Source organism: Myxocyprinus asiaticus, chromosome 46, assembly GCF_019703515.2.
Source record: "Myxocyprinus asiaticus isolate MX2 ecotype Aquarium Trade chromosome 46, UBuf_Myxa_2, whole genome shotgun sequence".
Taxonomy (NCBI): Eukaryota; Metazoa; Chordata; class Actinopteri; order Cypriniformes; family Catostomidae; genus Myxocyprinus; species Myxocyprinus asiaticus.
The window spans coordinates 30,168,379-30,195,451 of NC_059389.1; the positions used below are offsets into that span (position 1 = coordinate 30,168,379).

At 36.1% G+C, this 27,073-nt stretch overlaps 1 protein-coding gene across 5 annotated transcripts; it reads right to left on the reverse strand.

Moving 5' to 3' along the window:
- Positions 1-27,073, reverse strand: LOC127435773 (carbohydrate sulfotransferase 6-like). 5 transcript variants are annotated; one of them, XM_051689465.1, is made up of 4 exons: positions 27,001-27,058; positions 23,412-23,444; positions 14,070-14,191; positions 1-4,925 (listed from the first exon to the last, which is right to left on the reverse strand). In XM_051689465.1, the coding sequence occupies exons 2-4, from the start codon at positions 23,440-23,442 to the stop codon at positions 3,714-3,716; spliced, it is 1,365 nt and encodes a 454-aa protein (XP_051545425.1). In that variant the 5' UTR covers positions 23,443-23,444; positions 27,001-27,058; the 3' UTR covers positions 1-3,713. The 5 variants fall into 5 exon arrangements, with proteins under 5 accessions (XP_051545425.1, XP_051545424.1, XP_051545426.1 ...); XM_051689464.1 differs by having other exon boundaries at positions 23,412-23,448; XM_051689466.1 differs by lacking the exon at positions 23,412-23,444 and having other exon boundaries at positions 27,001-27,073.

Sequence of the window (27,073 nt, forward strand, 5' to 3'; positions counted from 1 at the left end):
TTTGTTTTTTTTTGACGAACTTCCTAGTTTTCAAGTTTTACTCTGTTACACAAACAACCAATATAAAGTATATTTAAAATCACTATCATAAAATAAAAAGCTAGACAACTTACTCTATCCAAGCATAAATACTGACGCTCTAAACATGTACCATGGATACAATTTTCTTTGGGTTCAGACACTATTAAAAATAACATCACAGTCATTTCTGTCCTTCACGTACAGTACAACCATTCAACATACACTTGCACATCATCTTTCATATATATTTATTCCAAGGGCATAGGTTTGGTTTGGGGACATATTACAAGGAGGATAATATAGAAAATGTTGGTTAAGAAAATGTGAGAACATCAGTCTGGTAATATAGGCAAAATAACATTATTTCCTCATTCCCAGTCACATTTCCCATTTCTTTGGCCCACCATAGCTAATATTATATATATTTTTTATAGTTGTATTTTTATTTTGTTTGCTTGTTTGTTTTTTGAAGATTAAACATGTTTAGAACTGACCGCTAGGGCTACACAATCTGAAGGAAAAATGTGATAAACTTGGATTATATGATGATGATATGCAACATGATAAACCCAAGATTAATGTGTGTAAATCTATGCCTATGATCTATTCAAAACAGAATGGATTGTGATGACTTCTGTTCTGAACACACATTATCCATGTTTTCATGAATTTAATAGATCTACATTCTCTTAACAGTGTTTTAAAGGGGTTATTAATCTTGTATTGGCATATTTATATACACTTGAACTCATCTTGGACACTGTGTAATGTGCTAAATATAAATCAATGTGACTCAAAATGTAGTTAATTCAATACCTGCTTCCATTCAATTCAAATATAACTCGCAAAATAGCAATACCTCAGCATTCCTAAAAATAATTTTAAAAACCAGCTTCTGCATGTGTGTGTACCCCACATCCCCGTAAACATTACATAAACCTAAACTACATCTTATTTGATAAGGTTCAGCGTGAGTGTATGTAGATTCACAAGAATGAAATAATAAAAGCTCTTATTCTTTATGTAAATGGCATATAAAGTACTACTGCAAATGTGAAAGTGACATATGACATGAATGGCTAAATAAGTGATGATGCTCCTCTTAGCCAGACACTGCTTAACCAGGATAAATTTCCCAAAATTAAAACACTTCGTGTCTGTATCATATTCGTACGTTTTTAATTGTAACACTTTAGGGCATTCCTGCTGTAGTCGATTTTCATATAGTTTGATTGCTTTATGGATGATGCACGTGAATGTTTCTTTGAAAATTTCGGTTGGCTGTAATAAAAAAAAAAAAAATCAACATCGAGAAAATATTACACTCTTAATTGTAATCTACAATATAAGTGCCACTTTTTTCTGAGGTGTAGTTTGCAATATTTCACTGCCATGTTGAGCTTGAGATGTATAAATGAGTTAAACATAAATGAGAAATGATGATGTATATAATATTATTTTTTTCTGAACATTTTTAATAATTTGAAGAGCTTATAATTAACTTACAGTAAATGTTATATATATATATATATATATATATATATTTTATTTTTTTTATTTACAGTTATACAATCAGAAGTTTAAACCATAAAAGGTTTACTATGTTAAATTACCTTAAATAACATGGCACTGACTAGAGGACTCTCGTTTATGCAGTTTGGGTTCAAGGGTAAATTTATATATAATACTAGAACCCTATTGAAATATCTCAATAGAACATGTTTTTATTCCACCTAGATAATTTATCAAAGAAATAAATGAATAAAGACTGATTTTCATTAAAGCAATAAAGCAAGTCACCATGCTATACAAAGATTTTAGTTAAAGGGTGTCCTTAGCCATGACACTAGGCAGTTTAACTGTTGTTCAAAAAATGTTAAATAAATAACAATAAAAATTCTTCTGCCAAGTAATGTGGTCAGCTAACCTAACTATTCTATTTACGGTTGCCAAATATAATGCTTTGTTGCAACATGGCACATTAATATATAATTCAATGGATGTGTATATCGGCTATTTTACGGCTTCTAATGTGTCTCATACGATTAGATCTACATCATGTCAGAATTACGAGATTCCAACCTTTAGAAGGCGTTTACATTTTCATAAAACTCATTACAAGTTGTTAACTTGACACTCTGACTTGACAGTTGTAACGCATGTAAAAAGAAACAAAATGGCAGCAGCCTCAACAGTTAAAGGTGGTTAAACATATTTCTGTTTGATTTTGTTATGCTATAGTTACCTGGAGTGCTTTTTTTTGTTTGGTTTGCAATAACATATAGAGGTGGATTAATGAAATAAAGTAGTGATAAAAATTTTGCTATTATCAACAAAGACATTTTGGTATCAAGTGTTACTAGAAGGAAATCATTTCCAAGGTCTGAGGTACAATACCCAAGTTGCAATCTCATAATTACAGAAATTCCAACATGATGTGAACATGATTAGAGCCGGAACTATTCGTTTTTATATATAAAAACAATTGTGTTTGAGAAATTGTAAATACTCTTGAATACATTAATATTGTTCAGTTGTGGTCAGAGTTCATTGAAGTCTGTTGTTTGTCATTTTGTGTTCTCTTCATCGGTTTTAATTACTAGATGCTGTCCCCAGTGGCACTGACAAATCAGAAGCAACTGTTTAAAATTAGGGTAAGCATAAAAGTAATATTCTGGGTTAAATACAAGTTAAACTCAATCAGCAGCATTTGTGGCATAATATATTGATTACCACAAAAAATTATTTCGACTTCCCCCTTCATTTCTTACAGTGCTTACAGTGGAAGTAAATGGGGCCAATCTGTAAATGTTAATATAATCACTGTTTCAAAAGTATAGCCTTACTAACACTTGTGTAAAGTTAAATTACATTTTACAAGTTTGTTGCCATGACAAAGTTGTAAAGGGAAAACAACTCTCTGACCACAAATGAACAATTTTAATATGTTTCAATAATAACATCTACATTATGCCACAAATGCTGCTGATTGAGCAAAGCTTGTATTGAACATATTGAATATTCCTTTAACCAATAGGCCAACCCTAATCCTAGCTCCCTTGTTTGACTAATCTCTGTAGTGTCCAATGACAAATCACAGCAAATGTTTAACATGACACAACATCCATCAAATTGAATAACACTAACAATCTAAACATAATCTCAAATAAACTACTTTATATGTGAGGATATTGACATTTATCATTATGTAGTCACAGTTTGTGTGAAGTTGAGTGACATGTATGTCCTGCAGTGGTAAATACAGTTTAAACGTGTTTATCGTGAAACAAGAGAAAAACAACCAGTCCCATAGTTCCCTTTGCCCACAGTGTAACTTTTGAGATGCAATTTTCTTTGTTGTAAACAAAAACAAAAAGACATTATTTCATTGTCAATAAATACATGTTGAAGTTGATTATTGGACAATGATTTCTTTAAAAACTGCATCCAGAAGTTAGATTGTGCCTTGTGTGAGAAGCACATCTCTTTCAACTAGTCATTCCTCTGACTTTCTGTTGATCAGATTAACAGCTGCTTCCTGTGCACTGAGGGCACTACAAATGTTGGACTGTCCATAAATCTTTGATCTTTCCTCATTTAGCTTTTACACTAGCATAAGCTGAAGGAGAAAGAAACTGATGGACGCAAACGCACCTCAATTATTTGGTCTCAGGTTTTGATCACTCCGATGACTATACTTTAGCGGTACTGCTTTTCGGCAGTAGCCAACTAAATTGGTTGTGTTCTCGCGGCACCAACAATTCCAAATCCAACAGCTTCTGCTCTTTCTCACCATCAACGGTCTTATATCCGAGCAGAGACATGGCTCCTTTGCACACATCTTGGATGCGCTGGACTTTTTCGTACGGTAAGGTGGTTCGCCAAGCCAAGGAGACATCCTCGGCGTTTCGTGAAGTGATTTTGAATGCGTCCTTCTTCGTCCCCTTGCCCCTCCCGTGGGTGATGCGATAGATCCATTCCTGCAAGTTTTCTGTCAATTCGAGACCCACAAACTGGTACATCGATTCGATCTCCATCAATGTGTTGCGCACCAGATCCTCATAACGCACCATTTTGTAGCGTCCATGCAAGAAATCCGGTGGCTTAAGCATGGCAGTCTCATAAATGCGTACGTGACTGCGACAAACCTCTTGCAAGACGCTGTACTGCCTGTCTTTCTCCGGGATGTCTGCTTGCTCCAAAACTATGGCTGCATCTCTGACCAGTGCTTTGGCCGACTGCTCGCGGGAACGAAACACCGCTCGTGGGTCGCGAACTAGATGAATAATGCGCAGATTCAGACTCGGGTCTTTCAGTAGTGGGTACAAAGATTCCAACTCAAAGAATCGCACCTCTTTCAACACCACGTGGCTGTAAGACTGACACGCAGCTTCTGCAAGCTTCAAACCGTGCAAGTCACAGTGCAGCTTGCACTCCGGTTCTTTGCTAATCTCGTCACGGGGTGTGAGCATACATGCAGGCGGAGAACAGAGCGCGCGACTGTGACTCCACATGAAGAGATGGGAGATGTTTTGTTGCTGGGGGATGTACGAATCCATCACAGACAAGTCGCACTGGAAGACGCTGCGTATCGTATCGCGCACTGCCATTCGTAAGCTACGTGCACCAGCTTGCTTTAAGGATGTCCACACGTGCCAGCCTGGCTCCATTAAATAAAACACATCTGGGTGTTGATTAAACACCTGACCCAGGAAGGAGGAGCCGGATCTCCAGGAAGAGAGAAGCAGCACATGGACTTTACCCTCAGATGAGGATATGTTTTGAGAGACCTGGCGGCTGTACCAGCCGAACAGAAGTACCACTGCGACGACCTGAATCAGGATGAGGCTCAATAACGCCGGCTTTGACACTCTGCAGTGAAGCATATTGGAAACTTTATTCACCTAATAAAAACAAAAAGAGATAGTTATAACACATTTCTGCTTGATACCCATTAAATATTTACATGGGCATGTAATTTTACTGTCCCTGTGGCAAAACTGGTTCATGGGTTTGATTACCAGAGAACACACATACTGATCAAATATACCTTGAATACATGCCATATTTGACATCTGCCATTCATTTTTCTCTTATATTTTCATAAATTGTCTGGACAGCAAAGAACACTGACTTTGTCCCTAAACATTACCTATGTGTCCAGATAAAATTATCGATTCAAATTATGTTATGGTCTCAAAATACCTTAAACATATATAGAGAAGTCAACTGGGTCTCATAAAAATTTGTAATATTAGGGCTGCACAATAATGACAAAAATCTTAATTTCGATTATTGCTCTTGATATTAATTTGATTAAAAGATTAAATTACTGTGACGTCACAAAGTAGGCAACTGCGTGGTTCTTCAGAGTAGCAATGGTGGTTATTTCTAAAGGGATATCTATGATGTAGAAGAAATATATGTATGTTTTTTTCTGAACTATTGACAAAACCAGTTTTTACTTGATTCAGTATGCTTGTGACATGTAACAGGTTGATAAATACACAACCTTACATGTTTAACACACTTCTAAAGCCTGAGAAAGGTGACATAAAATCAAAAACTACCATCAGACATGCAATAGCTGTCTTTACTGTTTAATTTTTGGTCCACGTACAGTAAATAATGATATATTAATATTCAAACTTATTTACACCCGATTATTTTGACCAAGTTACTGCATTCGGTGAGCTCTGTGGTGGCGAGACTACCCATTCATCCCCTTACATCTTCAGTGGTGATCTTGTTCATGAAAGATCATTGTTAGATCATATTTGGCATCAGTGGTTGCACATTGGAAATTAAAAACAGCCATTTGCGATCCGAGTATGTGCGATTCATTCAAATGTTTAACTGACCAATAGCAGCTGCGAGTCAAATGGGTTTTATTAGAGTAGACTCGATAATAATGTTGGCGATTAGTGAAATATGCCATTCATGTCATATGACGACGGGAACGAGACTTTGCGTGCTAACGCATACGAGGAACAGAATTCCATCAGTCAGAAAATTCTGAGGAATGATGTTTGTGCATTTATAGACAATCAGGACCCCAATCAGAAGTAAATAAGACATTTTCAATCTTTTATGAGGAAGAGTTTTACCTTGTACCATTAATTGTATGTGGATGCAGCATATGGGAGTCTACCTGTTGAAAACTACTGTATCTAAAATAGCTGAATACCTTTAAATGTCCTGCTAAACTTTATCTTGTTGAATCCATTTAAAATAAATTCTTGGAAATAATTGGTCTGATTTTATAATAAATGATATTAAATGTTCAATGGAATCACATTTAATTACCACTGTTAATGCATCTTCCCAATTTGACATTGTTTTGTTTGATTTCTGCTGCGTATTCAACTCCTTTCAAATGGATTATATCATTTTAACCAAGACTAAATTTCAAAATTATAAAATGAATATGTACTCTGTAATTGTTTAGTCATTCATCAAGAATACAATTTTTATTTTGTTTGACATGGGACACAAAAGGAGTTAAAATATGCTGCGGCTCAAAAACATGATGATAAAATACACCACAAAAGCACCATAAAACCATTATAAAAGTAATCCATTTTATTTTTTAGTCTTCAGAAGTCATATGATTGCTCTGTGCGAGGAAACATGTCAAGTCTTAAAATGATCTTTGGCTCCATTTGCCGAAGTGGCCATAATAAAAATCCTGCACTCATTTAATCATTAAAGATTTGAAGCCTCAAGAAGTTGCGACACAGGTTCTCGCTTGTCTTGACCAACTGTGACATGCCACATATTCCAGGTGATGTATTTTTTAAATATGATGCTTTACTGAATGGATCAGGAGATTTTCAATGATTAACAGCTTAAATTACACTCTCTACCTCACACAAAGCTATTGTTTGCCATTTTTTATATTGCTGAAAAGTGGCAAGGGGTAGGGTTAAGGGATCTAAAATATCTACAGGTGCATCTCAATAAATTAGAATGTCGTGGAAAAGTTCATTTATTTCAGTAATTCAACTCAAATTGTGAAACTCGTATTAAATAAATTCAATACACACAGACTGAAGTAGTTTAAGTCTTTGGTTCTTTTAATTGTGATGATTTTGACTCACATTTAACAAAAACCCACCAATTCACCATCTCAAAATTAGAATACATCATAAGACCAATAAAAAAAACATTTTTAGTGAATTGTTGGCCTTCTGGAATGTATGTTCATTTACTGTATATGTACTCAATACTTGGTAGGGGCTCCTTTTGCTTTAATTACTGCCTCAATTCGGCGTGGCATGGAGGTGATCAGTTTGTGGCACTGCTGAGGTGGTATGGAAGCCCAGGTTTCTTTGACAGTGGCCTTCAGCATTTTTTGGTCTTGTTTCTCATTTTCCTCTTGACAATACCCCATAGATTCTCTATGGGGTTCAGGTCTGGTGAGTTTGCTGGCCAGTCAAGCACACCAACACCATGGTCATTTAACCAACTTTTGGTGCTTTTGGCAGTGTGGGCAGGTGCCAAATCCTGCTGGAAAATGAAATCAGCATCTTTAAAAAGCTGGTCAGCAGAAGGAAGCATGAAGTGCTCCAAAATTTCTTGGTAAACGGGTGCAGTGACTTTGGTTTTCAAAAAACACAATGGACCTACACCAGCAGATGACATTGCACCCCAAATCATTACAGACTGTGGAAACTTAACACTGGACCTCAAGCAACTTGGGCTATGAGCTTCTCCACCCTTCCTCCAGACTCTAGGACCTTGGTTTCCAAATGAAATACAAAACTTACTCTCATCTGAAAAGAGGACTTTGGACCACTGGGCAACAGTCCAGTTCTTCTTCTCCTTAGCCAAGGTAAGATGCCTCTGACGTTGTCTGTGGTTCAGGAGTGGCTTAACAAGAGGAATACGACAACTGTAGCCAAATTCCTTGACACGTCTGTGTGTGGTGGCTCTTGATGCCTTGACCCCAGCCTCAGTCCATTCCTTGTGAAGTTCACCCAAATTCTTGAATCGATTTTGTTTGACAATCCTCATAAGGCTGCGGTTCTCTTGGTTGGTTGTGCATCTTTTTCTTCCACACTTTTTCCTTCCACTCAACTTTCTGTTAACATGCTTGGATACAGCACTCTGTGAACAGCCAGCTTCTTTGGCAATGAATGTTTGTGGCTTACCCTCCTTGTGAAGGGTGTCAATGATTGTCTTCTGGACAACTGTCAGATCAGCAGTCTTCCCCATGATTGTGTAGCCTAGTGAACCAAACTGAGAGACCATTTTGAAGGCTCAGGAAACATTTGCAGGTGTTTTGAGTTGATTAGCTGATTGGCATGTTACCATATTCTAATTTTTTGAATTGGTGGGTTTTTGTTAAATGTGAGCCAAAATCATCACAATTAAAAGTACCAAAGACTTAAACTACTTCAGTCTGTGTGCACTGAATTTATTTAATACACGAGTTTCACAATTTGAGTTGAATTACTGAAATAAATGAACTTTTCCACGACATTCTAATTTATTGAGATACTTTACAAATATATGTAGAAATATAGCTGCAAGCAGCGAAGATGGGCCCAAGCACCATGGGTCCATTTCCAACTGGTGGCTTTTGGAAAACAATGCAAGGTGGACACATACATTTGACATTATTCTAAAGAACTTTGAAGCAATATGGGTAAATATAAGAGGACAATTTTAAAGTCTGTTATAAGAGCCACACTTCCTGCTGCCAGTTGTTGGCACTATGACCGTGACCCAAAATAGTCACATCCATGTGATTAGCCCCCAAGACTAAACATACATCTCAATTTTGATCTAAATCACACATTGCACACAGAAGATATTTGACACTTCCTCTTTCCCATTTTTCGGCATTAATTTAATGCCTCGCCATGGCAATGCCGTTCGATTTATCAAAAATCTGTTCTCAATTGAGCATCTTCAATATCTTGGCATAATGTTGTCTAAATTTGGTGCCAGTCACATGAATCCCCTAGGAGTATTTAAAAGTTCAGAGCCTGTGATTTTCAGAAAATCAAAAATGGCCGTCTTCCTGTTGGGCAAGCTAATGACCAAGAATGAAAGTTGTTCGGCTAGATGAGAACAATATATGTACCAAGTTTGGTGACTCTAGGTAAAACTGGAGGTGCTACAGAGACCCCGTTACATGCTCATTTTAAAGGGGGCCTTACAGAGCCCCCCCGCCCATGTGTGAACTTTTACTCAGTCCTAATGGCCAATGACTCTGATGTGTGTGTAAAATTTCATGAAATTTTAAGCATGCCAAGTGCCTCAAAACACCCAAATATAGGAAGAAAGGAACTATAACAATTAATGCACTGCCATGGCAACAGTATTTAAGATATCAAACATTCCTTTACAATTTTACATCAGCAGGATGTGTCTTGACATTATTCTAAAGAATTTTGAAGCAATGTAAACATAAGAAGACTATTTCAAAGTTTGTTACAAGTGTCATACTTCCTGATGCCAGTTGGTGGTGCTATGACTGTGACCCATAATAGCCGCATCATTACCAAACATACAGCTGAATTTTCATCAAAATCAAACGATGCACACAGAAGATATAAGGCACTTCCTGTTTCCAATTTGTTTTTGCCATAAATGAATTGCTTCGCCATGGCGACATTGTTCAGAATATCAAAAATCTGTTTGCAATTTAGCATCTACAATGTCTTGGCATAAGGTTGCCTAAGTTTGGTGATAGTCACATGAATCCCCTAGGAGTATTCAAAAGTTCAGGGCCTGCAATTGTCAAAAAATGGTCCAAAATGGCCGACTTCCTGTTGGGCGGAGCTAATGACTGTATTTTTAAAAGTTGTCCAGCTTGATGAGAACAATATATAGCAAGTTTGTTGACCGTAGAAGAAACTGACCCCACCACTTTTGTCAAAAGGTGGCACTACAGTGCTCCCCAGCCACACCCATGTGTTAACTTATGCCCAGGCCTAATGGCTGACAACTCTGATGTGTGTGCAAAATATCATGAAAACTCAAGCATACCAAGTTCCTCAAAAACATGTGAATATACATAAAAAGGAATAATAACATTTAATGCGTTGCCATGGCAACACTAAGAGATCAAGAATCCATTCTCTTCATCTTGACATTATTAAAAAAATTTAAGCAATTCAGGTAAACATAAGAGAGATATGAGACACTTCCTGTTTCACATTTTTCACCATTAATTGAATGCCTCGCCATGGCAACACCGTTCGATATTTCAAAATCTGTTTGCAACTTAGCATCTTCAATGTCTTGGCATAATGTTGTCTAAATGTGGTGACGGTTACATAGGAGGAGTATTTAAAAGTTCAGAGAATCAATATCTCTCTCTCTCTCTCTCTCTCTCTCTATTTTATATATATATATTTATATACACACACACACACACACACACACACTTTTTAATTTTTTGCTAACTGATTAAATTAATATTTTTGCTATAATTTATTGAAAAAATACGTAGATCTGAAGATTATATTGTAATTAAGTCATTTACCTTTTTTATATTTCCTTAAAATTGCTTTAAATTAAAATTAACAAATGTAATTCAATGCATTAGGTGTTAATTTGGTCTAAGTACAGTTTAATATGAACACAGAAGTCATTTAGCCTTGTAATTTCGTTGCAGTTCTGTAGCAATAGGTCTCAATTTCTTTTATTGTTGCATTTTTTCTCCGTTCTCTTCAAAATAAATGAAGTACCTCAACTTTTAGTCTGCATTCATTATTCATACGCACAACTGTTTAAATAGCTTTTAAATTATTTTGGGAAAATAAGGACATAAATTAGTTTAGACTACTGCATGTCCGCCCATAGAATAATCATTAAAATCAAAAATTACCAACTGGTAACCAACAAACAACTATTGTTCCTCGACACTGCCACAATGTCATCATGACGGACTGGCACAGTTCCAAAGTTACGTTGTGGCTACAAATCCAGGAATTTGACTTTTCTGGTTGTCACAACATAATCAGAAAGTTTGGTCATCAAATTACGGTGCAGTTAGGTAATGCAAGAAAATAGACATACAATAAATCTGTAAACTAAAAACACAAATGAGATTCAATAATTAGGCCTGTTGCAATTATTACATTGTCTGATATATAAATATGGTATATGGCCATATACAAACAAATACAATTACACTGTAAAAAATGTCTGTACTTTTAATGGTAAAAGACTGTAAAAAAAATACAGAAAAAAACTTTCATTGATTAACGAGTATTAACTGTTAAATATACAGTAATTTTTTTTTAATATATTTTAAAAGACAATACAGTTTTTACAATTAAATGTTATAAATATAGACAATTTTAGATGTAAAAAGTACGATTTTCTTATATAATTAATGGTAAATGTTTACATTAAGAAGAGAGTACATGTACTTTTTACAGTAAATTATTGTTAAAATTACAGTAAAAAACAATCGTGCGTTCCCACAATTCCCTGCATGACCCACCATATTTCATTATATTTTATGGGAATAGTTATGTTTCTTCTTATTTTTAATATCAGCTACGTACACTGGGGTGTCCTGTTTTATATATAGTGTAGTTAATGTTTACTGCATTATTTAAAATTCACATGTGTTACACTTATGGTGTTTAGTGTTTGTGTGAGTGCAACTGAGCACTGTCTCTACATGTTTATTGGTCATTGCTCCAGGAAGAGCCATTATTGGTGAACTTCATATCATCATGTGCTCTTCTGTACGGTGATTAACAATACCTTATGAAGTAAAAGGCACATTTTTACAGTTTCAGAAGGTTAATATCAAGTTTGACGTTTTTTACTGTATATTTAACAGATTTTCTTTTCTTTTTTTTTTTTTTTTTTTACAGTGCCAGCGTGGTCATGTAAATTACAACATTTTTAAACTGTAAAATTTACAGGTTGTTTTGAAAAGTTGTTTTTTACATAATTATTCTGGCAAGTACATCACTGCGGCACATATACTGCTATCTTCTTAATCTTGTATAATTAACGCTTATGTTGTTTAAAATTTCAATCAGTTCAAGAGCATTACGTTGTTATTTTGCTAGCCATCTTAAACGGATCTTTAACTTAATATGTTGTTCTTTTGATAAACATAATTAACTGATGAACGTAGTTACACAGACTATACATAACTTTATATCAATATATATATATATATATATATATATATATATAGATATACTTTATATTGACAACCTTGACAAACCTTATATTGTTTGAAAGCTACAAGTCTCCAGCTTCGAAATATGCCCTGTTTTGCGATCTGAATGACGTCATTACAGTAATGAATTAAAATACTGAAAGAGTGGATTTAAAACATGCAACATGTGAGCGGTATTACATTTATATCTTCTGGTTTCTGATCGGATGATGGCAGGAAATTCAAGCATAAAATCCATGGTAAATGTCCACGATTGATAGTAGAATCGACCATTTTATCCAAAACAGCGAAAATTGAGGAAAAAAACTTCTGTTCATCCTTTGCTTGCGTCATCACGTAAATTAAAATGTCTATTATCAATAAAATATTGATTATAAAACTTACTTTATCAATCAGCATCAAGGTCTTGAGGTCTCCGCTATTCTGGTTAAACTTCTGCATTGTTTGAGCGCACCCACGAGTCTGTGATTCACAGGCGGAGCTGTCAATCAAACCAGATCAAAGGCTCCATGGCCTCTCCAAAATGTGCATAGAATAGATGCACATTTTGTGAATAGATCCAGCCAATGAATCGCTAGTCAAGATATGACTGACTGGTCATGTAGCCATTGGTATGGTGTTTCTATGGTTACAGGGGTTGGCCTTGCTCATTACAGAACAGTGATGTCATCCTAGTGTTTGTTTGTATAGAGAACCTAAGGCACCATTATGCTCTTAGCTTTCTTCCGTTTCTGATGACCGGTCGGAGCCAAAATCTAACATTTTCGCTGCTTCTTTCAATGGATCTATGCAAAAACACTACAATCTAGCTAGATTTGAGCACTTTTTAATAAGTTCCATACAATTCTGAGGAGGAATAAATGCCAAACCAGCAGCAGCGCATATTCTGTGTTTGGACACTTAGCAACTATAGGGCTAAAGCTAAATACACAGGTGCTGATCAGTGTGAATGAATGGGCTCTTTGGAACATTTATTATTTTATTTAGTGGTATAAATAAACTATTATATAATTTATAATAAAAATATGTTTGTTAGAAATGTGAATAATTACTGGCTTCCACTGCTAACAATACTTACACTGTAACCATGCATTATAAATATAATTATAATAATTATAATCTGTAATGAGTTTTATATCATGTTTTGCAATAAAATAGTGTGTCCTCATATGTGGTATGAGAGGAGTTTCTGAAATTAGTTTTATTCACTCTTGCACCAATGGAGTTCTGATTTCATCCTGTGGCCACTTTTCGTACTGCGCCTAGTAAATGTTTGATAAATATGGTATTTTATAATTTATTTACTTGAAATTTGGGACACAACTTGGGTTGATGTATGGCTTTAAAGAATTTTATGTTTTTGGGTGCCACAAATAATTTTTATACATTTTTAATAAATTAAATATAAGTTAGGCATTGCATTTTTATTTCAATAAACTTAAACTTCTATAACTTATTAAAATTAACTTCACTGATTTCACCTGCACAATAATCCCCCAAGCGTCTTCTTTAAAAAGAGTCCATAATTACAGATGAAGTTAGAGGTTTACATACACTTAGGTTGAAGTCATTTAAACTCATTTTTAACCACTCCACAGATTTCATATTAGCAAACTATAGTTTTGGCAAGTTGTTTAGGACATCTACTTTGTGCATGACATGAGTAATTTTTCCAACAATTGTTTACAGACAGATTGTTTCACTTTTAATTGACTATCACAATTCCAGTGGGTCAGAAGTTTACATTCACTAAGTTAACTGTGCCTTTATGCAGCTTGGAAAATTCCAAAAAATGATGTCAAGCCTTTAGGCAATTAGCCAATTAGTTTCTGACAGGTGGTGTACTGAATTGGAGGTGTACCTGTGAATGTATTTTAAGGCCTACCTTCAAACTCAGTCCCTCTATGCTTGACATCATGGGAAAGACAAAAGAAATCAGCCAGGACCTCCACAAGTCTGGTTCATCCTTGGGAGCAATTTCCAAACACCTGAAGGTACCACGTTCATCTGTACAAACAATAGAGTGCAAATATAAACACCATGGGACCACGCAGCCACCATACCACTCAGGAAGGAGACACATTCTGTCTCCTAGAGATGAATGTAGTTTGGTGCGAAAAGTGCAAATCAATCCCAGAACAACAGCAAAGGACCTTGTGAAGATGCTGGAGGAAACAGGTAGACAAGTATATATATCCACAGTAAAACGCGTCCTATATCGACATAACCTGAAAGGCTGCTCAGCAAGGAAGAAACCACTGCTCCAAAACTGCCATAAAAAAGCCAGACTACAGTTTGCAAGTGCACATGGGGACAAAGATCTTACTTTTTGGAGAAATGTCCTCTGGTCTGATGAAACAAAAATGTAACTGTTTGGCAATAATGACCATCGTTATGTTTGGAGGAAAAAGGGTGAGGTTTGCAAGCTGAAGCACACCATCCAAACTGTGAAGCATGGGGGTGGCAGCATCATGATGTGGGGGTGCTTTGCTGCAGGAGGGACTAGTGCACTTTACAAAATAGATGGCATCATGAGGAAGGAAAATTATTTGGATATATTGAAGCAACATCTCAAGACATCAGCCAGGAAGTTAAAGCTCAGTCGCAAATGGGTCTTCCAAATGGACAATGACCCCAAGCATACCTCCAAAGTTGTGGCAAAATGGCTTATGGACAACAAAGTCAAGGTATTGGAGTGGCCATCACAAAGCCCTGACCCCAATCTGATAGAAAATTTGTGGGCAGAACTGAAAAAGCGTGTGCAATCAAGGAGGCTAACAAACCTGACATGGTTACACCAGTTCTATCTGGAGGAATGGGCCAAAATTCCAGAAACGTATTGTGCTGAAATAAATCAGTATCTCATCTATTATTCTAACATTTCACATTCTTAAAATAGTGATCCTAACTGACCTAATATAGGGAATGTTTTCTACGATTAAATGTCAGGAATTGTGAAAAACTGAGTTTAAATGTATTTGGCTAAGGTTTATGTAAATTTCTGACTTCAACTGAAGGTCTGCAGACCCAGGCATTTCAGAATGACAGGCATTTAAATCAGAGTATGTCACTCTTGGAACAATGGAGCTTTGATGTCATCTTGTGGCCGCATTTTGTACTGCGTCTACAATGATTCTAAGAAGTTTGTCATTTTATAACTTATTTACTTGAAATTTGGGACACAACTTGGTTTGATATATGGCTTTAATTTTCTATATTTTTTTGGCCACCACATGCATTTCTTATATATTTTTTAATAAATTAAATAACATTTTAATGCATTGCTTTTTCATTTCAATAAAATTTTTCTTTTTTAAATTAACTGATTTCACTTGCACAATAATCTCCCAAGTGTCTTTAAAAAGACACCAAAATTAGGTTCCTAGTCCCAAGCATTCAAGAGTAACAACCATTTAAAGTTGAAAATGTAATTTTGTGGTAAATGCTAAAAAAGGGGAGTGCCAGTTAAGGGTATAGTATACTGAACATTTGTTATTTTGAAGTCAGAGATGAACGAGAGTAAAGAAATGCAGTGCAGCGAGTCAGATGTTCATTTATTAACTGTTCTGAGCTGTGTTTCCCAAAAGCTTTGTTAGTGCAAGTTGATCGTAGGTACCATAGGCACCAATGGTCTTTATGAGCAACTTGGGATAAAAATGCTTTTGGTTAACACAGCCCTGAGTGATTCCATTAATTCAGTTGAACGATTCATCAGACTGAATCAAAATGCAAGTTTGTGAGTAAGAGTCAATTATAGAGGTGATGTTATGCAGTAATTTTTTTTTAATTTGAGTACATTTAATGGAATGAGTGAAATCACAACAAGAAAGTAGTGTTTTTTGGTATTATTTGGTGGTACATGTTTTTTTTGGTGTTGTTACATTCAGTTTTGACTGCAAGCTCACAAAAGCTTTTGATTAACATGGTCTGAAGATAATTGAGCAAAATTTGGTGAAAATTCGATTTATTGCTGTGGGAGGAGTTTGAAAAAGTAGGTTTTCAATTAAAATAATAATGACCGACAGGAAGTTTGGCCAACCATGACAAATGTGGTATCGTTGAACTCGGCTTGACCCAAGGAATATATCAAGACCAGTGTCATAACAATGGGCTAAAATTATCAAAAGTTATTAGCATTTTTATATATTTTATTATATATTTTGACCACAAGATGGTGCTGTCCTGAAACTTGTTGAGCATCTTCAGGGCAATGCGTTTGTAAAATACAGCATTTTACAACAAAATTCAAAATGGCCGACGCCCAAAATGGCCGACATAGGCAAAATTGGTATCATTCGACATGGTATGCCCCACAGAAGATAAAGAGTCCAGTTTCGTGATTTTAGGACAAACTGTTCAGAATTTATATGCAAAAATGTCCAAGTTTCCTCAATCCGTCAAAGCATTGTGGAGATTCAGCCTCAAATTCAATTTTGCGGGTTCTTCTTTGAATTTGTGGAAGCGCCATTCAAAGACGGTTTGGTCTATCAAAGTTTTTTTAATTTGTCTTTAAGACTTACAGTTCAAAAGTTATTTGCATAAACATGAGTGAAATTTTGAACTGTTGGTGGCGCTAGAGGGTTTAAGATAAAGACTCCAAATCTGCTATGGTAGCACTTCAGACTGTCCTCTACCTGTGTGCAAAATGACATAACTTACCCACGAACGGTTCTATGGGTTGCCATAGGAACCATATACAGAATAATAATAATAATAAAAAGAACACTAACAAACACAATAGGTGTCTATGCACCTTCGGTGATTGTATGGTGCCTTGTGCGAAACCAGCTTCAACACACCCCCAAAACTGTTGACCGGGGGGTGGGTGGTTGGGGTGGTCTGTGTGGGTGCCTTGTAGTACCCCCCCCCCGCAAGATGCTACCCTGGGCAACTGCCCATGTCGCCCATGCCTAAATCCGCAACTGGCTGCGAGCTGCGATTAACGGGGTTCGGGCTTGAACCCCCCAATAATAATAATAATAAAAGAACACTAACAGAAACAATAGGTGCCTACGCACCTTCGGAGCTTGGCCCCTAACAATAATCTGTAGAAGAACAATAGGGTCTTCACACTGTCAGTGCTTGGGCCTATAATCATTAGAAGAACAACAGGGCCTCTGCACTTTCAGTGCTTGGGCCCTAATAATATAGCTGCAAGCAGCAATTATGGGGCCAAGTTAAGCAACGTCATGGAAGACATGTGGAATTGTGTATATTACAATACAATTCATTTTAACTTTTGACCAATAGGTGGTGCTGTCACCAAGTTTATATGGTGCAGTCAGGGTGTGGCGACAATGACACAATGTCAATATGTTAAAAGCGTTGCCAAAATAAAGCCTCAGATTCTTTTTGGTGTCTTGCCATTTAATTCGTTGGTGCACTATGCAAGAACCATTTGGACTATCAAAAAGCTTTTTATAACTTTTTCTTGTGAGTTTCCCTAGATGATACATGACAAAATTAGTGCAAATCTGACGTACGGCCAAGGAGGAGTTTGAAAAAGTAGTTTTTTTAAGATATTCAAAATGCCAGACAGAAATATGGCCAACCATCACAAATTGGGTATCACCATACTCGGTATGACCCCAAGAACCAAAAGAGGGCAGTTCTAGGACAATAGGTCAAATAAGCGAAATGTTATAAGCATTTTTCATTATATCTTTTGACCACAAAGTGGCGCTAGCCCCAAAAGTTTTAGGTACCCTCAGGGTATGGTGCTAAGACTTCAGTGGCGGAAGAACAACAACACAAACAAATACAATAAGTACCTACGCACTTTCAGTGCTTGGCCCCTAATAAAGAATTTGTAAATATTTTACATTTAGAAAACAGTAAATACAGTTTTAGTCAGAAGTTTACAAACACCTTAGCCAAATACATTTAAACTCAGGTTTTCACAATACCTGACATTTAATTATAGAAAACATTCCCTGTCTTAGGTCAGTTATGGTGACTATTTTAAGAATGTGAAATGTCAGTATAGTAGAGAGAATTATTTATTTCAGCTTTTATTTCTTTCATAACATTCCCAGTTGGTCAGAAGTTTACATACAGTTTGTTAGTATTTGGTAACATTGCCTTTAAATGGTTTAACTTGGGTAAAACATTTTGGGTAGCCTTCCACAAGCTTCTCACAATAAGATGCTGTAATTCCTCCAGACAGAACTGGTGTAACCGAGTCAGGTTTGTAGGCCTCCTTGCTTGCACATGCTTTTTCAGTTTTGCCCACAAATTTTCTATCGAGGTCAGGACATTGTGATGGCCACTCCAGTACCTTGAATTTGTTGTCCTTCAGCCATTTTGCCACAACTTTGGGAGGTATGCTTGGGGTCATTGTCCATTTGGAAGACCCATTTGCGACCAAGCTTTAACTTCCTTGCTGATGTCTTGAGATGTTGCTTCAATATATCCACATAATTTTCCTTCCTCATGATGCCATCTATTTTGTGAAGTGCACCAGTCCCTCCTGCAGCAAAGCACCCCCACAACATGATGCTGTCACCCCCTGCTTCACAGTTGGGATGGTGTTCTTCGGCTTGCAAGCCTCATCCTTTTTCCTCCAAACATAACGATGGTCATTATGGCCAAACAGTTCAAATTTTTTTTTTTTCATCAGACCAGAGGACATTTCTCCAAAAAGCAGGATCTTTGCCCCAATGTGCACTTGCAGACTGTATTCTGGATTTTTTATGGCAGTTTTGGAGCAGTGGCTTCCTTGCTAAGCAGCCTCTCAGGTTTTGTCGATATAGGACTCATTTTACTGTGGATATAGATACTTGTCTACCTTTTTCCTCCAGCATCTTCACAGGGTCCTTTGCTGTTGTTCTGGGATCGATTTGCACTTTTCGCACCAAACTACATTCATCTCTAGGAGACAGAATGCGTCTCCTTCCTGAGCGGTATAATGGCTGCGTGGTCCCATGGTGTTTATACTTGCATACTATTGTTTGTACAGATGAACGTTGTACCTCCAGGCATTTGGAATAAACAATTATTTTTTCTGAGGTTTTGGCTGATTTCTTTTGATTTTCCCATGATGTCAAGCAAAGAGGCACTGAGTTTGAAGGTAGGCCTTAAAATACATCCACAGGTACACCTCTAATTCAGTTAACCTCCTATCAGAATCTAATTGGCTAATTGCCTTAAAGGCTTGACATCATTTTCTGGAATTTTCCAAGCTGCTTAAAGGCACAGTTAACTTTGTTTATGTAAACTTCTGACCCACTGGAATTGTGATATAGTCAATTAAGAGTGAAACAATCTGTCTGTAAACAATTGTTGGAAAATTTACTCGTGTCATGCACAAAGTAGATGCTCTAAACGAGTTGCCAAAACTATAGTTCGCTAATATTAAATCCATGGAGTGGTTAAAAAATTAGTTTTAATGACTTTAACCTAAGTGTGTATAAACTTCTGACTTCAACTGTATGTAAACATTTTTGTTTTAGATTGCTGTCAATATGTCTGCAATATATGTTTCAGTATCTATCTAAACATACAGATATGTACATGTAAATGTTCCGTACAAATACAAACAAACAATAATGAGATCAGGGTGCCTATTTAACCTATGACATGTTAATTTTGCACATTGTTTATGGTTATACAGTTCATGGTAATGTAAATAAATATTAATAATGTGTGGGAGGTTAAAAAGCCTGAGAACACATTAAAAATCTAGGATTCAAAATCAAATTTAAATATAGAAAAGAACCAAGTTTTTGAAATAAATTTTTTTTTTTTTTTTTATACACAAATCAGTTTTACTATGGTAAAAGGAAGAATGAATTTTAAGACTATTTCTAGGTCACTAGTAAAATAATCACATTTGTGACCATGTTAACTCTTTTAGTAAGAAATGTTCAGAATATGCTGTGGCTCAAAAACATGACAATAACACACAAAACCTTCATAAAATTATCATAAAATGATAAATTATAATTTTGTTTAAACTTTATTATGGTCAAATGAATAAGGAATCAGACTATATCTGCACTCAAAATGTTTTTGCTTCTTGCTATAATTTACTAAAGTAACAATTCTAGAACATTTAGCCACTTCTTGATTTCACTGCATTCTATCCACTTAAATTTGCAAAAATGGAAGTTTACTTAATCCAAAATTGGGACTACATGAATACATGTTTTGTGGTGTTGATGTAGCATTGATGAAACGGGGGAAAATTGATGATTTCCATTTCCCAGAATGCTTTGTAAATGTTAAGAGTTATTTTATGTGTTTTTGTGCAAGATGTGACTATGTGACTCTAACTATGTTAGAGTTGTAACAAATGTTTTGTTATGTTGGATTTTTGGGGGTTACCATTATGGTAAAGAGTGGATCTTTTTTTTTTTTTTTTTTTGGAGGGGATTTTTCCCCTTTTTCTCCCAATTTGGAATGCCCAATTCCCAATGTGCTTTTGAGTCCTCGTAGTCGCGTAGCGATTCGCCTCAGTCTGGGTGGCGGAGGATGAATCCCAGTTACCTCCGCGTCTGAGACCATCTTGTTGTACATGGCTTGTTGAGCGCGTTGCCACACAGCGCACGTGGAGGCTTCATGCCATCCACCGCGGCAACCACGCTCAACTCACCACGCGCCCCCCACATTATAGCAACCAGGAGGAGTTTACCCCATGTGACTCTACCCTCCCTAGAGGGCCCCTAACCGGGCCAATTTGGTTGATTAGGAGACCTGGCTGGAGTCACTCAGCATGACCTGGGATTCGAACTAGCGAGCTAGCGAACTCCAGGGGTGGTAGCCAGCGTATTTTACCACTGAGCTACCCAGGCCCCAGAAGAGTGTATCTTAAACTAACGATTAGGACAGGTAGATGGCACACATCAAATGGATTGCTCACTTAATTGATAAACGCTGTGCTAACATGATAACTAAACTACACCCTGTAGTGCTTTCAACTAGTATATATTTAGCATGCAAACATTCATTACTAGTTAGTACATAAAGAAATGAGAGATTTATTTGAGTTACAATAACTACGTTTCCATCCAAGGATTTTTTGTGAAAAAAGTTTTAGCGCATCAAAATAAAGCTGATGGAAATGCAAATTATCATGTCGACATAATATTTTTCCGTTTAACTCTAGCGCATAAACTCTATGTTGATACTTCAGATGTCGCGGAAAAACTGGTTTGGAAACACTTTTTGTCAAGAAAATTGGCATTAACGCAAAAATATAGTGTCACATGACAGAATTTGCCCCAATCATTAGCCTGTGTTAATCATGACGACAGCATACATCTTTGAAAGTCAATTTATTGTACGTGATTATGGATTGATCTGAATGGCATAAAGATCCGATCACTGCAAACATGACACTTCCAGGAGTACCAACACAAATATCTCGTCTCATGCACATTGACAAATGAATGGCCACTGTTTGTGATTAATTTAATCATGGCAGACATCCGTTTATTTATTAAAGTTGCTTTTATACACCATTCAAAATAATAGACAGCAGTCATGGAATTAGCCCACAATACAAAAAAAAAAACATATTTCTATGCACAAACATGTTTAAAATTAAAAATAAATACACAATACAAGGAGAAAAGCTTCAGTGTGCTTTTTTGGAACACGAACATATAACCCAATTCTATTAAATTATTGTTTAGCTTTTGAAACAATGCGGGCAAAATTCCTTGTATTAAATTAAATAAACGAAAAATGCATTAAATTAAAAAAAAGAAAATATATATATATTTTTAGACCTATAAATGCCTTTTCTTTACACAAACTTAAATTAGCCTTTCCCTGTTCTGTAGACAAATAAAGTCAGCTGAATGACATTTTCTACACTTCAAGACTATAAACTATCAGAACTATTGGTCCAATGTGGAGTTCACTTTCAGAAAACGAGCTTTTGAACATTTTAAAACTTTTAAATATTTTAAATGTAATCCTCTTTACCTCGGATCGCATTTGCTGAGCTTCTTCAGAAAATGTAAATTGCATTATGACACTAAAATTAATTTTAGATGATAATCAAGTTCAGTTGATCGTTAAAAGTTGTGGGACAAATATACGGGACATAATGTAATTGTGATGGCAATGTTTTAGATTAGATGATTGTTCAAAATAGCCTATTGAATATCAGGAATGTATCATATGTAAACCCTGATATTACACCGCATCCATTTTTCTTTAAAAGTTGTGCACACAGCATATACACATCGATGGATGGTCCTTATACTAAGACTGAAAGTTTCCCCCACTACTTGGTGCAGGTTGCCAGCTTGAACAGGGCCATGACGATTCGCTTTCGAGTCAGAACCGGTGGCAACCTGCGATAGGCGCAACATCAGTACCAATATTACAGTCCAATAAAGTGTTCTACACAAAGTGTTTGAGATTACATAGTAATTTTAGCTATAAGCTATTTTTTTTATGCAGGTCACTAGTCAAATAACCAAATTTATGACCATGTTAACTCATTTTTAACTCCTTTTGTTTAAATAGACAGTCAGATTTCTTTGCTTTCATTAAAGCACACGAGATGCTCTTTGGCACATTCCCAAATCATGCTTTAACATATTTATCAGGTTTTGCTCATGTCAGCTCCAGTGCATCCAGTCATTAAAGCAAAAGGGTGACGTATCAAATTCTAAGACATTCTCAAATGCCATGTTACTTTTTCAATTAAACTTTTCACTAAAATTGTTATGCTGATAATACAATTTGTAATGAAAATCTGGGACTCAGACTTTTGATCTCCTCTGTACATTACCAACTGTATGATTTAAGGACATTCGTTTACTCTTGCACAACAAACAGTTTTGGTATTTTCATGGGTTGTCACTTGATGTCCAATGTAAAGTCTGTGTCCTCAAACAAAATAAAACCATTGAGAACAACTTTGTTATTCTTCTAACTGTAACCAGAAGATGGCAGTGACTTTACCAAAGATGCAGACATTAATGAAGTGAACACACAGGTTGACTTTGAGCTAAGAGTGCTTCATCCAGTTTGTGGGTAAATAAAACTTAAATGTATGGTCTGATAAAGCTTTATTTTGAATCAAATATTTTAAACCTGCAATTACATTAAGATTTTAGGATTTAGAAAAAAATGAAAAACATGACATAAATTGAATAAGATTTTGGTTAAAATTTACTATTGATAGTTTTAAGAAACAAAAATATAAAAAGGTAGACAATCATTTATAGGAATAGTTTACCCAAACATTAAAATCATTATATTTACTCACCCTTATCATGCCATTTCAAACCTGTATTCATTTCTTCCTTATGCAGAACACACACACAAAAAAAAAAATGTTTTAATGAATATTGCAGTCAGTCTTTTCATTTCAATGACAGTTGATAGTAACTCACTTTAAAGTTTAAAAAAGGACCCAAAAGTGTCAAAAAAGAAGTCCTTGCAATTTGTGCGTCATGTTCCAAGTCTCCTGAAAGCATACATTTTGGAGAGAAACAACCCAATCTTAAGACATTTTGCAGTGAAAATATTTACGTCCATTGTGTTTATGAGCGCTATATTGCAGAAGCGTGTTCACAGTGGCTCATGCAAGTTGCACTTGTTAAAAGAAAACAATGCAAGTTCTTGTGTGAAAGGCATTCATTTTTTGGGTAAACTTTTCTTTCTAAAATTTATTTTAGCCATGTTCAAGAAAAAAGGAAATATAATTAAATGTATTGTCTGATAAAGCTGCATTTTAAAAGAAATATGTGAACTAAGAGAAAGGAAAACCAAAGCTTTCATAATGATAGCTTACTTTTTGGAGAAATGTCCTCTGGTCTAATGAAACAAAAATGGAACTGTTTGGCCATAATGAGCTTTGTTATGTTTGGAGGAAAAATGGTGAGACTTGCAAGCTGAAGAACACCATCCCAACCGTGAAGCATGGGGGTGGCAGCATCATGTTGTTGTGGGGGTGCTTTGCTGCAGGAGGGACTGGTGCACTACACAAAATAGATGGCACCATGAGGAAGGAAAATGGTGTGGACATATTGAAGCAACATCTCAAGACATCAGCCACGAAGTTAAAGCTTGGTCACAGATGGGTCTTCCAAATAGACAATTACTCCAAGCATAATAGTTGTGGCAAAATGGCTTAAGGACAAAAAGTCAAGGTACTGGAGTGGCCATCACAATGTCCTGACCTCAATCTGATAGAAAATTGTGGGCAGAACTGAAAAAGTGTGTGCGAGCAAGGAGGCCTACAAATGTAACTCAGTTACACCAGTTCTGTGTGGAGGAATGGGCCAAAATTTCAGCAATTTATTGTAAGAAGCTTTTGGAAGGCTACCCAAAAGGTTTGACCCAAGTTAAACAATTTAAAGGCAATGCTACCAAATACTAACAAAGTGTATGTAAACTTCTGATCCACTGGGAATGTGATGAAAGTAATAAAAGCTGAAATAAATCATGCTCTCTACTATTATTCTTCACATTCTTAAAATAAAGTAGTGATCCTAACTGACTTAAGACGGAATGTTTTCTACGATTAAATGTCAGGACTTGTGAAAAACTGAGTTTAAATGTATTTGGCTAAGGTGTATGAAAACTTCTGACTTCAACTGTATACGTAGAGTCCAGGATGCTACAGGCTTGTATATTACATGAAATGCAAATTAGAAGCAAAACAGTTTATGGAAAGGCATTGTGCACTGTCGCAACATAAACAAATTCCCTTTCAAAACAAGCGTTTTCAACAACACTTGTGCACGCAACATGTCACGTCCCCGAATACAATCACACCATGCTCCTTTAAATAAAAAGTTAACAGAAAATGAAAATTCTGTCTTCACTTACTCACACGCACATCTCTCCAAGCCCTTATGACTTTCTTCTGTGGAACACAAAACGAGAAGTTTACCATGTTCATGCTGCAATTTTCCATACAATAAAAATTAATGGTGAGGTCCAAAGATCAAAAAACGTCCTTATGTCTAGTGTGCTATATTCCAAGTCTTCTGAAGTCATATGATAGCTTTTGTTGTTATTGACTGAAAATCTTTCCCTCCGTTGCAGCTCTCAAATCTCATTTGCACTTGTATGCAATTCAAGACATTGTCCGAGGTTTGATGTCAAGAAAGTCCACTTGAAGAGTCAGCAATCTCCAATACTTTTTGTGAATATAATATTTAAATAATATATTTTAAATCGGCAATTAAATCTGACAACAATGGGATCGCAAATTTGCTTCTTCAGCTCAAATCACACGGGGACTTCAAAATTCACATCTGAGGTATGAAAGTGTGTAATTTATGTAACAAAACGTCCACGTATAGTAAAGCAATGTTTACCACAGACCTTATTTTACTCATAAGTTCAAATACCCCATTATAACAACCCATAAGAAAATCCAGATGGAACCAATGGCCAATTTTCTTCCGGGCGTTTGGACTACAACATAATAGCTCTATTTTTCAGGCCGGTCCAGCAATGCTCATGCACAATCTAGAGTACACAAACCCTACCAAAGTATAACTAAATTGCCCTTATAAGTGAAGGCATGAATTCCTTTCCTACAGACAGCATTTTGAACGTTACGATTTTTATGTGATCTCCCAGTAGCGGTTCTAGATTTTATGGCGCCTTGGACAAAACCAGCTTCAACACGCCCCCAAAGGCCCATGTCGCCCATGCCTAAATCCGCCACTGTGATCTCCTCCGCTTTATAATGTCTTTGAGGACAATGATATCTAACATTATTGATCTCTTGACAGATTGTGATGCAATATGCATTCAAATTATTCAAGTTGCACGCGAGTGCAAGGCTTGAGAGCAAGGTGAAGAATAAACTTTCAGAATATAATAATGTTTTTGTCATTTTTGAACCTTGGCATGTGTAAGAACCCATCCACTTTCATAATATAGCAATAGAGCAGCTAGGACATTTAGCAAAATGTCTCTTTATGTTACACAAAAGAAAGACTATGTCTACATGAATACATTTTCGTTTGAAAACGTAGTGACGTTTACACCTCATCCACAACACAGTTTAACTTCACATTTCTCCAAACTTACGAAAACGCTCTCTATAACCGCATAGCCTACTTTGGAAAATAAAACGTTCTGATACGGAAAAATTTAGTTTTCCAACGTATTAGTGTGTAGTGTGTAAGTCATACGGTTTTCGAAATAACGTGACTACATAATGACTGTATTTTCAATTTTTGCTCTACGATTTATTTAATAAGAGGGTTGTACATCTGACAGATGGGGAATGTGCTGTGAAAGTGTCGTTTCTTCTCCTCTATGCGCTACTTTTCAATCACCAGCAAAGATACGGTAAACATGTAGTAAAAGGTCGGTAAGGACTAAGGACTTTTTCCTTAGAGAACGCGACACTCGAGTGTCTAAAAACCGTGAACTGTTGCTTTCACAGACAGCATTTTTGAGCATCATTTTAGTCTTCAAAACACTGCTTACTCGAACACGCCGAAAATGCCTCAAAAATGCCAAGCAACGCGCGTTATTATTCCCTCAAATGATATCAAGGTAGTATTTTACCAAGTAAACAAACCGACAAAAACGTTAGATTTACTTATTAGATGATATAATATTTATAGATCATTTTAATTCAAAGTCTAAATGCGGTTCCTATAGCGGGGAAATCTGAAAAGATTTAGACTCGTTTATCCTGAACTAGGAAACTTCGCTGCTGCTCCTCCATGTTCATGCGATTCATCATGAAACTAACGACCTAACAAAACTAACAATTACCCGTTACAAACAGACCATTTCAAGAGTTACCCTGCAAATACGCCTGGTAATTATGTATATTTATATATTACGCAATGACTGTATATTCCTAAATCGTGTCTTACCTCGGGTACAGTGTCTGAATTGAGGGTTTTGAGGTTTTCTGTTGAAAAATCTCTCTCTCTCTGTTCACCAGCT